General features: G+C 36.3%; 1 protein-coding gene across 14 annotated transcripts in view; it reads right to left on the bottom strand.

The window, feature by feature from the left end:
* Positions 1 to 17,800, bottom strand: part of EML5 (EMAP like 5) — a 189,317-nt gene that overhangs the window by 33,876 nt on the left and 137,641 nt on the right. For 8 of the 14 annotated variants that reach the window (XM_039468793.2, XM_039468795.2, XM_074392842.1 and 5 more), the window contains exons 23-27: positions 17,293 to 17,424; positions 15,901 to 15,989; positions 14,228 to 14,404; positions 10,836 to 11,037; positions 10,012 to 10,138 (exon numbers count right to left, since the gene is read on the bottom strand). In XM_039468793.2, the coding sequence (XP_039324727.1) occupies positions 10,012 to 10,138; positions 10,836 to 11,037; positions 14,228 to 14,404; positions 15,901 to 15,989; positions 17,293 to 17,424 (727 nt within the window). Of the gene's footprint in view, positions 1 to 454; positions 1,702 to 2,242; positions 2,258 to 10,011; positions 10,139 to 10,835; positions 11,038 to 13,125; positions 13,239 to 14,227; positions 14,405 to 15,347; positions 15,990 to 17,292; positions 17,425 to 17,800 lie in introns of those variants that run through there. The other 6 variants (XM_074392848.1, XM_039468792.2, XM_074392849.1 and 3 more) reach the window with 6 other exon arrangements.

The following is a 17,800-nucleotide window of genomic DNA, read 5'->3' as shown; positions in this document are numbered from 1 at the left end:
TGTTTGTGCCAGGCATGGTAGCTCATGCCTGTAATCCCAGCACTTTTTTTGTGTTTTGTTTTTGTTTTTTCTTGAGATGGAGTCTTGCCCTATTGCCCAGAGGGGAGTGAGCATGATCTCGGCTCGCTGCAACCTCCGCTTCCTGGGTTCCAGGGATTTTCCTGCCTCAGCCTCCCGAGTAGCTGGGACTACAGGTATGCATCACCACGCCTGGCTAATTTTTTGTATCTTTAGTAGAGAGAGGGTTTCACCATGTTGGCCAGGCTAGTCTCAAACTCCTGACCATGTGATCCACCCGCCTCGACCTCCCAGAGTGCTGGTCACAATGTGGTTACAGGTGTGAGCCACCGCGCCCTGTCAATCCCAGCACTTTGGGAGGCCAAGGTGGGTGGATCACATGGTCAGGAGATCGAGACCAGCCTGGCCAACATGGTGAAACCCCATATCTACTAAAGATACAAGAAATTAGCCAGGTGTGGTGGCGCATGCCTGTAGTCCCAGCTCCCTTGAACCTGGGAAGTGGAGGTTGCAGTGAGCCGAGATCATGCCATTGCACTCCAGCCTTAGTGACAGAGCGAGACTTGATCTCAAAAACAACAACAGCAACAGCAACAACAACAAAACACTGCTTGTGACAGGGAGAGCTATTCATATCTAAGATAATAATATCTCCATTTAGTTTTAAAATAAGATTCCAATAATAATAATAATAATAATTTTTTTTTAGACAGGGTCTTGCTTTGTCACCCAGGCTAGAGTACAGTAGTGAGATCATGGGTCACGGCAGCTTTGACCTCCCATGCTCAAGAGATCCTCCTGCCTCAGCATCCCAAGTAGCTGGGCTCACAGGTGTACACCACCACACCCGGCTAAATTTTAAAGTTTTAAAATAGAGACAATGTCTCACCAGATTGGCCAGGCTGATCTTTAACTCCTGGCCTCAACTGATTCTCCAAACTTGGCATCCCAAAGTGCCAGGATTACAGGCATAAACCACTGCACCTAGTCAATTAATTATTCTTTATATGAAGTGGCCTCCCAACCTTCCTTCATCCTGTGCTTTCTTCTAGCCCATTATAAACTATCCAAGTCTTCTTTAAAATGCAGAGATCAGTACTGAGTAAGCTATTCCAAATGTGAGGCTAGATACAAGCGCTTTATTTCTGTTAAAATAGCGTAGGATTTTTATTGGCCATTTTAGAGATTGCGTTATGCTCTGAACTCATATCTTTGTACACATCACTCTGCTTAAAATACATGATGGATTCCTGCTGTCTAATATTAACAGATGCCTATTATTTGAGTTTCTGCATAATCTGGTCTCAAGTCCACTGTTTTCATCCTTATCCCAGCATCATTTTCCTAGTAATACCTTCCCCCCAGCCCCAAAAATAGGCTCTTGCTGTTGCCCAGGCTAGAGTGCAGTGGTGCAATCACAGCTTACTGCAGCCTCAAACTCCAAGGCTCAAGAGACCCTCTCACCTCAGCCTCTTGAGTAGCTGGTACCACAGGTCTGCCGCCACATCCAGCCAATTTATTTTTACTTTTATTTTTTGAAAAGACAGGGTCTCATTACGTTGTCCAGGTTGGTCTTGAACTCCTGGGCTCTAGCAGTCCTCCCACTTCGGCCTTCCAAAATGCTGAGATTACAGGCCTGAGCCGCGATGACAGGCCTGAGCCACTGTGCCCAGCCATGATAACCTTTTTTAAATTTAAAACAGACCAGCCATTTCCACATTGCCTTGTTTGAGAAACTCTTTCAAGACATTTTCTTATCACCAAAGGTAAATATAAAAGTATCCCAAAGAGTCCTTTCTTACACATCATTTTATTGAACATACAAATACCATAGTTACCTTCTTTTCATCTTTTTAAATGATTAAACATGCATTACATCAAATTAACAGGTTTAAAATTGAATGGTCTTTCACTTAAATATATGTGTGATTAAGTTTGTTTTTCTGAGGCTCTGAAATGTAAGGAAAAACTAAAACTATTTATTTGCATTGTAGTAGTTTGTATAGTTACATGTAAAACCAATTTATCATAACGAATACCCTTATAGTAACCAAATGTATCTAAAAATGCAACTCTTTTATAGGATTTGTCATACTTCATTTTATAATGCTTTGTTGACAAATGTAGTTAAATGTTTTATAAGAAAAAAATCAAAACCTTAAAATACTATAAAGAATAAAGAATAAATTTTTGAATAAAATATTTTCTTTAATAAAACACTTACCTTACTACTCCCTGCCTTCAAAAGGAGCAAGGGGAAAAAAAGTAGGAAAACATAAAAATTGATGATGAATAGAATAGACCAGTTTAGCAAACAGAAGAAAGGCAACATGCCAACAGAATTTTAAGAAAATATAAAAATGTCTAACTTATGTCACACTGATTTAAATATCTTTATTCACAAATATTATAAATTTGACCAAAATGAACTACTTTAAATATACAATGTTTTTACAAAAACATTTATTGGCTAGGCAAAGTGGTTCACACCTGTAATCCCAGCACTTTAGGAGGCCGAGGTGGGAGGATCACTTGAGGTCAGGAGTTTGAGACCAGCCAGGTCAACAAGGTGAAAACCTGTCCCTACTAAATATACAAAAATTAACTGGGTGTGGTGGTTATGTGCCTGTAATCCCAGTTACTTGGGAGGCTGAGGCAAGAGAATCATTTGAATCTAGGAGGTGGAGGTGGTAGTGAGCCAAGATTGTGCCACTGCACTACAGCCTGGATAACAGAGCAAGACTCCATCTCAAAACAAAACAAAAAAATAAAACAACACAAAAACATCTATTAAAAAAGAAAAAGAAAAAAAATCCACAAGAATATCAACAGAATAGAATGGTTATTGTCATCAGAAGCATTTTTCCTTAAGTGGGTATTTGATGAGTATTTAATTGTTTTTAAAAGTTTTTTATTTATATTATTTTCCCAGAGACAGGATCCCACTCTGTTGCCATGGCTGGAGTACAAGTGTGCAATCATTGTTCACTGCAGCCTCCAACTACTGGGCAGAAGCAATCCTTCTGCTTCAGCCTCCTGAGTAGGAGCCTTCTGGTACAGGCATGTACTACCATGCTTGGGTAATTTTTCTATTTTTTATAGAAATGGAGTCTTTCTGTGTTACCCAGGCTGGTGCTGAACACCTGGCCTCAAGCAGTCCTCCCACTTTAGCCTCCCAAAGTGCTGAGATTGCAGGCATGAGCCATAGCATCTGGCCTGTTTTGCATTTAAAGTGTTTTATTTCATATTTATGACAGTAATATATGTTAATATTAAAAAAGCAATTATTTAAATAAATCATGAACCATATTATCTCCTCACAAATATTCTAAGTTGGTAAAAAGAGATATGAATCTCTTAATTTTTAATCTCCCTTGATTTTTTTCATTTTGTGAAAATGAAGTCACATTAATGACGACTTCTGCCTTGTCCTTTTCTTTTCTTTTTCTTTTTTTAAGGCAGAAAGCAGTGCTTGGACTTCACCATGGGGGCCAACAGACCCCTCTCTCCCTCCCCACACCTTGTCATTTTCAAAATATTTAGCAGTGTTGAAATGTAAATTGAGAACAAAATGCAAAACAATTGCAAAAATTATTTTGAAAAAGTTAGCTGCAGAATACATAACCTAACAACAATAACAGTGTTAATCATTTTTCATGAGTAAAATATTTCCTTCTGTCAGAACACGCCTCAATTCAGCAATGGGCAGAAATTTACATTTAAGTGTTTTACCATGAACAAAGCAGGCTCAAGATTAAAATTAGGTCATATTTTCTGACATACCAAACTTACCCGATAAATGACATATATTTTTAAAAACTAATATAACAAATGAAAGAAATTTGTGGGAATGTCTAGAGTTCCTTCTTCCTCAAAGAACATTTTTCACTTTTCATTATTTAGGAGACATAATTTTCCTTAAGTCATATTAAGCACTATACTTCAAATATTCTAATTATAATATTTAAATATTCAACTTGCATACCTATCTGCATTTCTCAAATAAATATATATGTAGTGCTTATTGCTTTGTGAATATTTAATTTCAGAAATAATGTTTAAGTATTTACCAGGTATTCCTCAGGTTACTTTGTATTTCATTCCAAGGGACAGGGGTCATTGGTGAAGACCTACTATCTAAATTCTTGATTTACATTATTTCATTTAAAACTTGAAATACACCATAAGTTAAGGATTATAATGTTCATTTGCCACTGAGGAAACTGAGGTTCAGAAAGAATGAATAATTTTTCAAAGTCCCACAACCGGTAATGATAAAAATTAATATTTTACCCATTTGTCTGACTCCAGAATTCATGTCCTTTGCACTGAATATATGATGCTGCATTCCAGCAAGTTGCTTGCAAACATGGAATTCTGTACAAGAACTTAGATTATGGTATACTGTGCTTGCTTAAAAATACCCCTAATTTAATACTTTGCCTCTTTATACATAATGAAAAACTGGATGATCACTCTCCATCCCCTTTCCATAGCTGACCTCCCATTTCTATGATCTGAGGTATACAAGGTATACCATCAGAAAACGACACCTGGAAGAGGAGCTGAAGAGGCACTGTGTCTTCAACATTCCACCTAGAACTTCCCTGGCAATGCTGGGGTCAGCTAATTCACAAAATCTCTCAGTTTCTCCCTCCTCATTACAAATGTGTTTTTGACCTTAAATTTCATCCCTTTCCCCAAATATAAAACCCACAGGTGCAAACTCAAATCCCTCTGCCAAAGCTTTCCTGTATAAATTTCCTGTCATTTCTATCTTGCTGAGTTCTAAAACTCTTCAGCACAATCCTAAACGACCACAAATACGCCTGAATTTTCTACACATCATGTTTAACTGTGAATGAATTCCCTTTTATTTTTAATTTCTCCCTCAAATACTCTTACTAACTTCTCATAACAAAGTTTTCCTCACCACAGCCTTGTTCCCACCTCCCACTGCTGTTCCCACCTCCCATTCCCTCTGTTCCTTCCTGCTGTTTCTGGACACCTTTTACTTTTTCATTCTTAAAATCTCTTTGCTTCTGAAGTCCATGGCATTCACTGCCCCATATGTCTTTTTATTGTTTACCACCTTTAATTTTGAAAACATCAGGTTCACAATTTGTTTCTTAATCTGTCATCTAGCTCAGAGACTTTATTAAAAAGTGATCTCTAAATTTACTTTGGGCAGTATGGCCATTTTCACAATATTGATTATTCCTATCCATGAGCATGGAATGTTCTTCCATTTGTGTCCTCTAGTTTCCTTGAGAAGTGGTTTGTAGTTCTCCTTGAAGAGGTCCTTCACATCCCTTCTAAGTTTATTCCTAGGTATTGTATTCTCTTTGTAGCAATTGTGAATGGGAGCTCACTAATGATTTGGCTCTCTGCTTGTCTATTATTGGTGTATAGGAATACTTGTGATTTTTGCACACTGATTTTGTATCCTGAGACTTTGCTGACATTGCTTATCAGCTAAAGGAGATTTTGGGCTGATACGATGGGGTTTTCTAAATACGCGATCATGGCATCTGCAAACAGAGACAATTTGTCTTCCTCTCTTGCTATTTGAGTACTCTTCATTTCTTTCTCTTGCCTGATTGCCCAGGCCAGAACTTTCAATACTGTGTTGAAAAGGAGTGTGAGAGAGGGCATCCTTGTCTTGTGCTGGTTTTCAAAGGGAATGCTTCCAGGTTTTGCCCATTCAGTATGATATTGGCTGTGGATTTGTCATAAATAGCTTATTATTTCGAGATACTTTCCAACAATACCTAGTTTATTGAGAGTTTTTAGCATGAAGGTGTGTTGAATTTTATCGATGGCCTTTTCTGCATCTATTGAGATAATCATGTGGTTTTTGTCACTGGTTCTGTTTGTGTGATGGATTATGTTTGTTGATTTGCATATGTTAAACCAGCCTTGCATCCCAGGGATGAAGTCAACTTGATCATGGTGGATAAGCTTTTTGATATGCTGCTGGATTCAGTTTGCCAGTATTTTATTGAGGATTTTCGCATTGATGTTCATCAGGGATACTGGCCCAAAATTTTCTTTTTTTTGTATCTCTGCCAGGTTTTGGTGTCAGGATGATGCTGGCCTTACAAAATGAGCTAGGGAGGAGTCCCTTTTTTTCCATTGTTTGAAATAGTTTTCAGAAGGAATGGTACCAGCTCCTTTTTGTACTTCTGGTAGAATTCGGCTGTGAATCCATCTGGTCTTGGGCTTTTTTTGGTTTGGAGGCTATTACTGCCTTAATATCAGACTTTGTTATTGGTCTATTCAGGGATTTGACTTCTTCCTGGTTCAGTCTTTGGAGAGTATGTGTCCAGGAATTTATCCATTTATTCTAGATATTCTAGTTTATTTGTATAGAGGTGTTTATAGTATTCTCTGATGATAGTTTTTATTTCTGTGGGATCAGTAGTAATAACCCCATAATCATTTTTTATTGTGTCTATTTGATTCTTCCCACTTCTTTATTACTCTGGCTAGTGGTCTATTTTGTTAACCTTTCAAAAAAAAAAAAAAAAAACAGATCCTGGATTTACTGATTTTTAAACAGTTTTTCACATGTCTATCTCCTTCAGTTATGCTCTGATCTTGGTTATTTCTTATCTTCTGCTAGCTTTTAAATGTGTTATTATTTGTTTGCTTGCTCTTGCTTCTCTAGTTCTTTTAATTCTGATGTTCGTTTGTCAATTTTAGATCTTTCCTGCTTTTTCTCCTGTGGGCATTTAATGTTATAAATTTCCCTCTAAACACTGCTTTAGCCGTGTCCCAGGGATTCTGGTGCGTTGTGTCTTTGTTCTCATTGGTTTCAAATAACTTACTTATTTCTGCCTTAATTTTGTTATTTACCCAGTAGTCATTCAGGAGCAGGTTGTTCAGTTTCCATGTAGTTGTGAGGTTCTGAGTTTCTTTTCTTTTTTTTTGAGTGAGTTTCTTAATCCTGAGTTCTAATTTGAGTGCACTGTGGTCTGTTATGATTTCTGCTCTTTTGCATTTGCTGAGGAGTGTTTTACTTCCAATTATGTGATCAATTGGAGTAAGTGTGATGTGGTGCTGAGAAGAATGTATATTCTGTTGATGTGGGATGGAGAGTTCTGTAGATGTCTATTAGATCCACTTGGTACAGAACTAAGTTGAAGTGCTAAATATCCTTGTTAATTTTCTGTCTCATTGATCTAATATTGACAATGGCGTGTTAAAGTCTCCCACTATTATTGTGTGGGAGTCCAAGTCTTTTTGTAGGTCTCTAATAACTTGCCTTATGAATCTGGATGCTCCTGTATTGGGTACATATATATTTAGGATTAGCACTTTCTGTTGCACTGATCCCTTTACCATTATGCAATGCCCTTCTTTGCCTTTTTTTGATCTTTGTTGGTTTAAAGTATATTCAATGCTATCCCCATCAAGCCACCATTGACTTTCTTCACAGAATTAGAAGAAAACGACTTTAAATTTCATATGGAACAACAATAACAAAAAAAGGCCTGTATAGCCAAGACAATACTAAGCAAAAATAACAAAGCTGTAGGCATCACTCTACCTGACTTCAAACCATACTACAAGGCTACAGTAACCAAAACAGCATGGTACTGGTACCAAAACAGATATATAGATCAATGGAACAGAACAGAGGCCTCAGAAATAATGCCACACATCTACAACCATCTGATCTTTGACAAACCTGACAAAAACAATCAAATTTTATTATCCCTATTTAATAAATGACGTTGGGAAAACTGGCTAGCCATATGCAGAATACTGAAACTAGGCCTCTTCCTTATACTTTATACAAAAATTAATTCAAGATGAATGAAAGACTTAAATGTAAGACCTAAAACCATAAAAATGCTAGAAGAAAACCTAGGCAATACTATTGAGGACATAGGCATGGGCAAAGACTTCATGAGTAAAACATCAAAAGCAATTGCAACAAAAGCCAAAATTGACAAATGAGATCTATTTAAACTAAAAACCTTCTATACAGCAAAAGAACTATCATCAGAGTAAACAGGCAACCTACAGAATGGGAGAAAAATTTTGCAATCTATCTGACAAAGGGCCAATATCCAGAATCTACAAAGAACTCAAACAAATTTACAAGAAAAAACTAAATAACCTCATCAGAAAGTGGGTGAAGGATATAAACAGACACTTCTCAAAAGCAGACATTTATGTGGCCAAGAAACATATGAAAAAAAGCTAATCATCACTGGTCATTAGAGAAACGCAAATCAAAAACACAATGAGATACCATCTCATGCCAGTTAGAATGGCGATCATTAAAAAGTCAAGAAACAACAGATACTGGAGAGGATGAGGAGGAACAGGAACACTTTTACATTGTTGGTGGGAGTGTAAATTAGTTCAATCATTGTGGAATACAGTGTGGTGATTCCTCGAGAATCTAGAATTAGAAATAGCATTTGCCCCAGCAATCCCATTACTGGGTATATACCCAAAGGATTATAAATCATTCTACTATAAAGATACATGCACACATGTTTATTGTGGCACTGTTCACAATAGCAAAGACTTGGAACCAACCTAAATGCCCATCAATGATAGACTGGATAAAGAAAATGTGGCACATATACACCACAGAATACTATGCAGCCATAAAAAAGGATGAGTTCATGTCCTTTGCAGGGACATGGATGAAGTTGAAAACCATCATTCTCAGCCAACTAACACAAGAACAGAAAACTAAACACTGCATGTTCTCACTCATAAGTGGGAGCTGAACAAAGAGAACACATGGACACAGGGAGGGGAACATCACATACCAGGGTGTGTTGGGGGATGGGGGACTTGGGAGGGATAGCATTAGGAGAAACACTTAATGTAGATGACAGGTTGATGGGTGCAGCAAACCACCATAGCATGTGTATACCTATGTAACAAACCTAAACATTCTGTACATGTGTCCCAGAACTTAAAGTATAATTTTTAAAAAAGTTATCTTGGTCAGGTGTGGTTGCTCACGCCTGTAATCCCAGCACTTTGGGAAGCCAAAGTGGATCACCTGAGGTCAGGAGTTCAAGACCAGTCTGACCAATGTGGTGAAACTCCATCTCTACTAAAAACATTAGCTGGGCTTGGTGTCACATACCTGTAATCCCAGCTACTTGGAAGGTTGAGGCAGGAGAATCACTTGAACCCAGGAGGCGGAGGTTGCAGTGAGCCAAGACTGCGCCATTGCACTCCAGCCTGGGTGACAAGGACAAAACTCTGCCCCCCCAACACCAAAAAAAGTGGTCTCTCCTCAAAAAATCGTTTGCCTATGTCCTTATTTTTTTATTTGCTGATTCTAGACTAAGACCAATAATTCCCATTAAAGACAGCCTACCTTTTTGAAAAATTTTTGAAAAGAGGATTGGCTATGCTTGAATAAAGGCACATGAACAGGCATGCCTTTTCAAAATTGAATCACAATTCTGCTCACATACTTCTTTAAAAGTACTTGGTATTGGATTCAATTTTTATTATCTCCTCCAAACCCATCACCTACATTTATAAAAGTTAGCAAATAAGATTAATCATACCAACTTTATATATATGCATAATTCCCTAAACCACCAGTGTTAACAGACAGTGTTACCACCAATAGAGTCTTTTTTGAGACAGGGCCTCAATCTGACACCCAGATGGGAATGCAGTGGTGCCATCATAACTCATTGCAACCTCACCTTCCTGGACTCAAGCAATGCTCCTGCCTCAGCTTTTCAAGTAGCTGGGCCTAAAAGCGCACACTACTACACCTGGATTATTTTTATATTTCCATAGAGATAAGGTCTCACTATGTCACCCAGGCTGACATCAAAAGGTATTTAAAGACAAACATAATTTCTAAGAGGTGCTGTGAATTGTACAAAGCAAGAGTATCACTGTTACTTTGTTTGTGTAAAAAAGTCATTTAAACAACAAATTCAATTTTTAACACCAATATCTCTTTCTTCATATAATATTAAACTAAATTCTTACCTCTCATCAACTGAGGGTTCTTTTTGTTGTAAATGAGGCTTGATTCCAAACATTGGGCGAATATTTGTTGATAAGGCTCTGATGGTGTAACTGATTTCATTCTCCCTTGTAACATCACTGTCATAGCCTACCATTAAAATACACGAGTTATTCTTAAGCAATAACTGAGATCAATTATGATCTTATAAACTAGATACAAAGATGTTCAACAATATGAAATAAATTAGTTATAAGCAAATTATGAAGTAATATGCAATCAGAAAAAAGATGTAGAATATTTATATGTAATCATGTTTTCCAAGTATTACTAAGTAATAATAGCAGGTTAAAAAATAAGTTCATGAAAATGGACAGGAAGAAGCAGCTAAAAAAAATTAAAAAAAAAAAAGTAAGTTCAATATGACCACACTTTTCTTAAAAAATATTAGCTACATACATTTTAGGATACACTCCAAATGTTAAAAAAGGTGTTATCTGTGAGGTCAAATTATGAAGGCTGTGTTTAATTTTTATGGCAAAATATATTTTCTATAATGAACTGGTATTAGAAGAAAATCAAAATTTTAAAATATGATGTGTAATAATATTTACTTTAACAGTATTTATTTAAAATTAAGATAGTCTTTGTAGATAAATAGTATCTAAGTCATAAATACATGCCAACTTGTTGTTCTTGAGTCACAAAACTGATTTTGATGTTAAACAGCCCAAAAACAGTAATACTGCAATTATTCAAACATTATTATTGCTTGATTTAACTTCTACAGCTTAAGTTGTGCTAAATTTTTCCTATATTTTTGTTAAAGTATTATAAAATAACATACCCCCATCTTCTTCAGAATCAATGTCGGATTCTTCACTATCACAAGGCCTTTTTTCTCGATAGGCTTCCATCTCATTTGTCCACACCATTAAAGACATATCTGTACCTCCTAGGGTAACCAACATGCTGTCATCATAAGTCCAGCGAACATTTGTGACATGTGCACTATGGGCCACATACCTCTTAAACTTTCCAAATTTTCCCTAAGGAGGAAAAAATTCAAACAATCTCTCTGAGAAATTTCATTATTTAATTCCATTATGATTTTGATTTTAATACTTAGAAATTAATCATTTCAAGTGCAATGTGTTAAAAAAATGAGAAAATACTGAAACTAAGTAGAATAAAAGATACCAATTCCTAAACCTGTTAAGGACAATATATAAAACCAGTAGTTTCACAAAATGCTAGTACCCCAGGTAAAACTCTTTAAAAAACCAACTTGGTATTCTGCATTCAAAGTATAAAAATGTTCTTGTGTTTGACTCACCCATCTCCCTTTTAGGGATCTATACTAAGAAAATGCTATGTGTGCAAAAAAAAAAAAAAACTTATCATGGTACTTAATTATAGCAGTGGAAAAAAATTAAATGCCTTAAATGTTCAAAGTAATAATTAATTACAATGTATATGGAGCAGTGTATATATATTAAAGACAAGGGTTATGCAAATATATTACTGTTGGAAATAGATGCAATAACCGAGAAAGGATACACATGCCTATGTATAGCATAAATATGTTAACCAAAAGTAATTATCAATTGCTCTGGTACACATATATGTATATACTCATGTAAGTATCTTTCATCTTAATTCATTAGTGCTTTTGTTTGTAGGCAATACACATAGGAATGTATTTTCCTTTTAAATATTAATAGAAATTTAAGTTATAAATACTGGCAACTTTAAAATCTAGCATTACCAAGTTACATAAATTTCAGATCAAAGCATCATAAGCAGGTTTTGTTAATATCTTTTCAAAGGTTTAAAAATGAGAGATGTCTTAAACAAAACACAGTGACAGCAAAAATTTGTGAATTCCCCAGGAATGACGACTCTTTTTTTTTTTTGAGACTGAGTCTCACTCTGTCACCAGGCTGGAGTGCGGTGGCACAATCTCTGCTCACTACAACCTCCAACTCCTGGGTTTCAAGCAATTCTCCTACCTCAGCCTCCTGAGCAGCTAGGACCACAGGCACATGCCACCATGCCTGGCTAATTTTTTGTATTTTTAATAGAGATGGGGTTTCACCATGTTAGCCAGGATGTTCTCGATCTCACGACCAAAACCAAGTGATCTGCCCACCTCAGCCTCCCAAAGTGCTGGGATTATAGGCATGAGCCACTGCGCCTGGCCGACCACCCTTTTTGACTGGAGTGCAGTGGTGCAATCTTGGCTCGCTGCAACTTCCACTTCCCGGTTCAAGCGATTCTCTACCTTAGCCCTCCCAAGTAGCTGGGACTACAGGCGACCGCCACCATGCCCGGCTAATTTTTGTGTTTTCAATAGAGATGGGGCTTCACCATGTTGACAAGGCTGGTCACAAACTCCCGACCTCAGGTGAACCACCTGCCTTGGCCTCTCAAAGTGCTGGGATCACAGACATGAACCACTGCGCCCAGCAGGAATGACGACTCTTAATAAAAGTTAGGGCAAGGGATCTGCCATCAAAGCATGGCAAGAAGGTAGTTTCTCTAAGACTGTGTGGTTCTTGATACACTAAGGTGAAACGAATCTGTAGACCAATATTCCAGAACCTGTTCCTAAAGGATCTACACCATTTGGAATGCTGGAAGTGAAATTGCTGACAAATATTTTAGTGGCACACATTCTCAACAACTAAGACTCTACCATTTATATGTATCTTAACAGGAATCTGTGAAATATTTTCTTGGGTGTCTGAGTTTTCAAAGAGAATTTTTAAACCTGTTTTTTCATTTCAATGTTGATCTAAAAATATTAATATAAGCAGTTACTTAAGATCACTATGAACTGAATACCACAATATTATTTCAGTTTCCTATTTCAAATTTATCTTTATGTTCATGTTGGTGCTAGAGTATAACTTAATTTGTGAATTAAGAAATAAATGCTGCCAGACACAGTGACTCATGCCCTCAAACCAACCACTTCAGGAGGCGGAGGCAGATGGATCACTTGAGTTCTGGAGTTTGAGACCAGCATAGGCAACATCTGGAGACCTCATCTCTACAAAAAAAACCCACAACATTTTATTAAAATTTTTTTAAATTAGCCAGGCGTGGTGATGGGTGCTTGTGGTTCCACTTACTCAAGAGGCTGAGGTGGGAGGATAACTTGGGTCTGGGAGGTTGAGGCTGCAGTGAGCTGTGATTGTACCATTACACTCCAGCCTGGATGACGAGAGAGAGAGAGAGACCCTGTCTGGAAAAAAAAAGAAGAGAAAGAGAGAGAGAAATAAATGCATTGCATCTGGATTTGATACATAAAATTTATTTCTGTGTTAAGGAAAAGCCTAATATTTTACAGTAGTCTGAACAGAGGGAAGTGATAAAAGAATTAAGTAACTGCACAGCACACAGTAGCATAGGTACATAGAATGCCAAATCTGTACTATTTGGTTTCAACAACAAAAAAATTATTCATTACATTAAATCAATAGTGTTTATCTTAATTTTATAAGTACTTTGTATTTAATTGGTTGAAACAACTTAAACTTTGAAGCTATAACTATAAAGAGTTTATATGTACTGTTAATAGTATATATTTAATAAAAAAAAACTAGACACATTATTGAAGTTAATTTTGGGGATGAAAGGAATGTCTCTCTTTCTCTCTCTCTTTTTTTTTTTTTTTTTTTGGGAAACAGGATTTTGCTCTGCCACTCAGGCTGGTGTGCAATGATATGATCCCACACAGCTCACTGTAGCCTCCAACTCCTGGGCTCAAGCAATCCTCCCACTTCAGCCTCTTGAGTAGCTAGGACTACAGGTATGTACCACAATTCCTGGGTAATTTTTTTCTATGTTTTGTAAAGAGGAGGTCTCGCTACGCTGCCCAGGCTGGTCTGGAATGCCTGGCCTCAAGTAATCCTCCCACCTCGGACTCCCAAAGTACTGTACTGGGATTATAGGCATGAGCCACTGTGCCCAGCCAAGATGCTTCTTTTAAAAAGGTTATTTATATTAGTCAATATTGAAAAACACTATAGGATATGATATGTAACTTAAGGTATGAGATCATAAATTATAATACTTAAAAGCTATAGATATGTAACATAATTCAGAACCTTTCATATTACAACATTACATTTTACATATGTACAATTCATAACAATGAAGTGCTATGACAAGACATTACCTTAACAATTTCATAATGTATGATCATTAGGAAAGTTAAAGAAAAACACATACTTTAGTAGGATATCTAAATAACTTCACAAATCCCAAATCATCCCCAGTAGCTAGAACCATTTTGTCATTGGTGAGGCAAGAAGCAGTTACGTCTGTAACTTCGCCAATTACTGGCCAAATTCCTTCACAGCATAAACCAAGTACACTTGTCCATGATGCCCAAGCAATTTTTTCTACCTAGAAAGGAAAAACATTGCTGTACGTTTAGATCAACCAAACCTAAAATATTAACAACCAAAATGTTAACATTTTTCTTTGTAGTTATGTGTGTCATAAGTAAAATTAACATTTTAATGAAAAAATGGTTAAATTATTAGTTGTCTTGGTTATGTAGCTCCCCAGAGCCTACTAGTTGCTGTAGAAAAACTTTAACATAGCATTATTCAGAATATAATTATATATCCACCGTGTGCTCTAGGTGCTAACCATATAGCAATAATAAATAAAACTCTTTCTGGCTTTAGGATAATCAAGAAAGATTCTTACAGTTCATGTTTAAATTTCCAATAATGCATTATAAGCATGTTTTCCAACTAACCCTTACTAGAAATTTAGAACTTTTATTTGTGATCTCTCTTTTCATTCAACTACTTCCATGTTAAATCTGTTTAGCCTCTCTTCCTAGGCCAAGTTAATAAAAAAGGCTAATACTGGTAGGCACAAATGCAACACAATTTTTCTCGTTTTTTTTGTTTGTTTTTAAAAACAGTAACCTGTCAACAAATACGTTAGGCACATGGAGTCCTAAGGACAAGGCAGATATGCAGTATTCTATAGATGGCATATCTTCTATTTGGTATTTCATGCTTCTTGTCTTTTGAGGAAAGTAATTGGAGCATAGCTAGCCATACATGTGATTTATTCTTTTTTATTATTTTATTTTATTTTATTTTTTTTGAGACAGAGTTTCGCTCTTGTTACCCAGGCTGGAGTGCAATGGCGCGATCTCGGCTCACCGCAACCTCCGCCTCCTGGGTTCAGGCAATTCTCCTGCCTCAGCCTCCTGAGTAGCTGGGATTACAGGCATGTGCCACCATGCCCAGCTAATTTTTTGTATTTTTAGTAGAGACGGGGTTTCACTATGTTGACCGGGATGGTCTCGATCTCTTGACCTCGTGATCCACCCGCCTCGGCCTCCCAAAGTGCTGGGATTACAGGCTTGAGCCACCGCGCCCGGCCTTTTTCTTTTTTTTAAATACAGGATCTCACTTTGTCACCCAGGCTTGAGTGTAGTGGCATGCACATGGCTCACTGCAGCTTCCACCTCCCAGGCTCAAGCAATCCTCCCACCTCAGCCTCCCAAACAACTGGGACTACAGGCACATGCCACCACACCTGGCTAATCTGTTCTATTTTTCTGTAGAGATGGGGTTTCACAATGTGCCTGGGCTGGTCTTGAACTCCTAAGCACAAGCGATCTGCCTGCCTCAGCTTCCAAAGTGCTGGGATTACAGGCGTGAGCCACCATGCCCACTGACTCCTTTTATTAATACAGTATTTTTTCCTTTACCTATCTATTCTGACTCAATAAAATAAACTCAACTCAAGAATATTCATTATTTTAATAATTGGAGAAAAGAGTTCACCTGTAACTAAATAATAGAAAGTAGGTATCAGTTTTCCAGCCACTCTTATTTACATAAACAACACTATAAGCACCACTATTTTCCTACCTCCATGCTGGGGATGGTTTGTTTTTTCCCTCTGGGAGCTTCAAAGAATAATTGTTCTTTAGCACCAGTGTTGACCTGTAAAAGCTTTCCTTAAAAAAAAATTTTTTAAATATTTACATATATAAAAAATATATACATATATCAGTAAGATATTTAGAAAAATTCAGCTTAAATATAAAAAACATTTTCTGCTGCAGTCAACATATAGTAAGAGCAATTTATTTTTAAAAATTCCATATCATTATATTCATAAATGGTTTGATATTTTGTTTACATATATAATATATATACATATATATAAAAATGATTTCTTTGGTGATGCATATGTAAAAAACTCCTAGAAACAAATATTGGAATTTTTAAAAAGTGTAAATATCTGTTTGACAATATTTAGAAAAACTTTATGATACTCAATTTACATAGCTGAATACATGAAACAATAAAATCCTTAAAAAGAGAGCATTTAAAATATTTAACATTTATCAAACATATTAAACAGTCATATGCTATGCATTCTGCAAAGATACAAAGATATTCATTAAGTTCTTTATGTTACATTATTATGACTATTATTAAAGAATATGTATTTCATAACAATGAGAAAAATGACTTTAAAGTCCTCATTAACATTTCTTTTTAAAATTTATTTTATTTTTTTAGGAATGGGGTCTCACTCTATTGCCCAGGCTGGTCTCAACCTCCTGGGCTCAGGAGTCCTCCAGCCTTGGCCTCCCAAAGCACTGGAATTGCAGTGATGGCCAGCATATCTGGCCAATATTTCTATTATTCTATTTATATCAAATTTATATGACAAAGATCAAGACAACTATACAACTTTTTTTGCCTATTTAAATTACAAATTAAACAACTAATCACTTCCTGTACTATTATTTGAATATTAGATGAAGTACTGAAAAGTGTAGGCTGGGTGCAATGGCTCACACATAGAATCCCAGCACTTTGGGATGCCAAGGTGGAAAGACTGCTTTAGTCCAGGAGTTATGGGCAATATAGTGAGACCTTGTCTCCACAAAAAATTTAAAAATTAGCTGGGCATGGTGGTGTGTGCCTATAGTCCCAACCTCTCAGGAGGCTGAGTTGGGAGGATCACTTAAGCCTGGGAGGTCAAGGCTGTAGTAAGATGTGATTGCACCACAGCACTCCAGCCTGGGTGACAGAGTGAGACCTGTCTCAAAAAAAAAGAAAAGAAAAAGAAAAAGTCTCAACTCTATAGTGTTCATCTTCAGATGTAAAACAGTAAAAAACAATTTTGAGAATAATTGTTGTTTCCCAATGCTTTTGAACTCATCTGTTGAATCACTTTTCTGCTTCTCTAAAATAGGCATACTAAATCAAATGAAACTTTTATCAAATATTAAGTTAAAGTCTTACCTCTAATATCCCAATCAATATGAGTTATGTAACTGGTAGCTCCTTTGCATATTCCTACTCGTTTACTACTCAATACATTGTATATATCTATAAAGCTGTCATGGGATGCTACAGCTAGATATTTCCCAGAACCTATAACAGAAACATATTTGCTTGACATTTTCTATCTTTAGAAATATTTTTTTACACTCTGCAACTAGAGTTAATTTTTCTTTTCTTTATGGAGAAATCTTAGTTATTTCATAAATTATAACAAGACAGTTAAGTGATAAATAATAATATTTTCAAGTATATTATAATTATAAAATAATTATAATTTTTTAGTGTAACAAATCAGTGGCAAGCAAACATCAAAAACTATATATGATGTAGTTTTGATACTTTGTATTAAACAAAAATACTCCTTCTAAATTTAGAAAACATAGAACTAAACCAACACATGTAAATTCTGCCTTAACAGTAGTAATTGCTACATTACAGTAAGTTTGTAGTAGATAATGAATACATG

The sequence above is a fragment of the Saimiri boliviensis genome, chromosome 2 (genome assembly GCF_048565385.1).
Source record: "Saimiri boliviensis isolate mSaiBol1 chromosome 2, mSaiBol1.pri, whole genome shotgun sequence".
NCBI classification, from domain to species: Eukaryota; Metazoa; Chordata; class Mammalia; order Primates; family Cebidae; genus Saimiri; species Saimiri boliviensis.
Note: the sequence above shows the minus strand (reverse complement) of the source record. Positions and strands in the feature narration are given on the sequence as shown.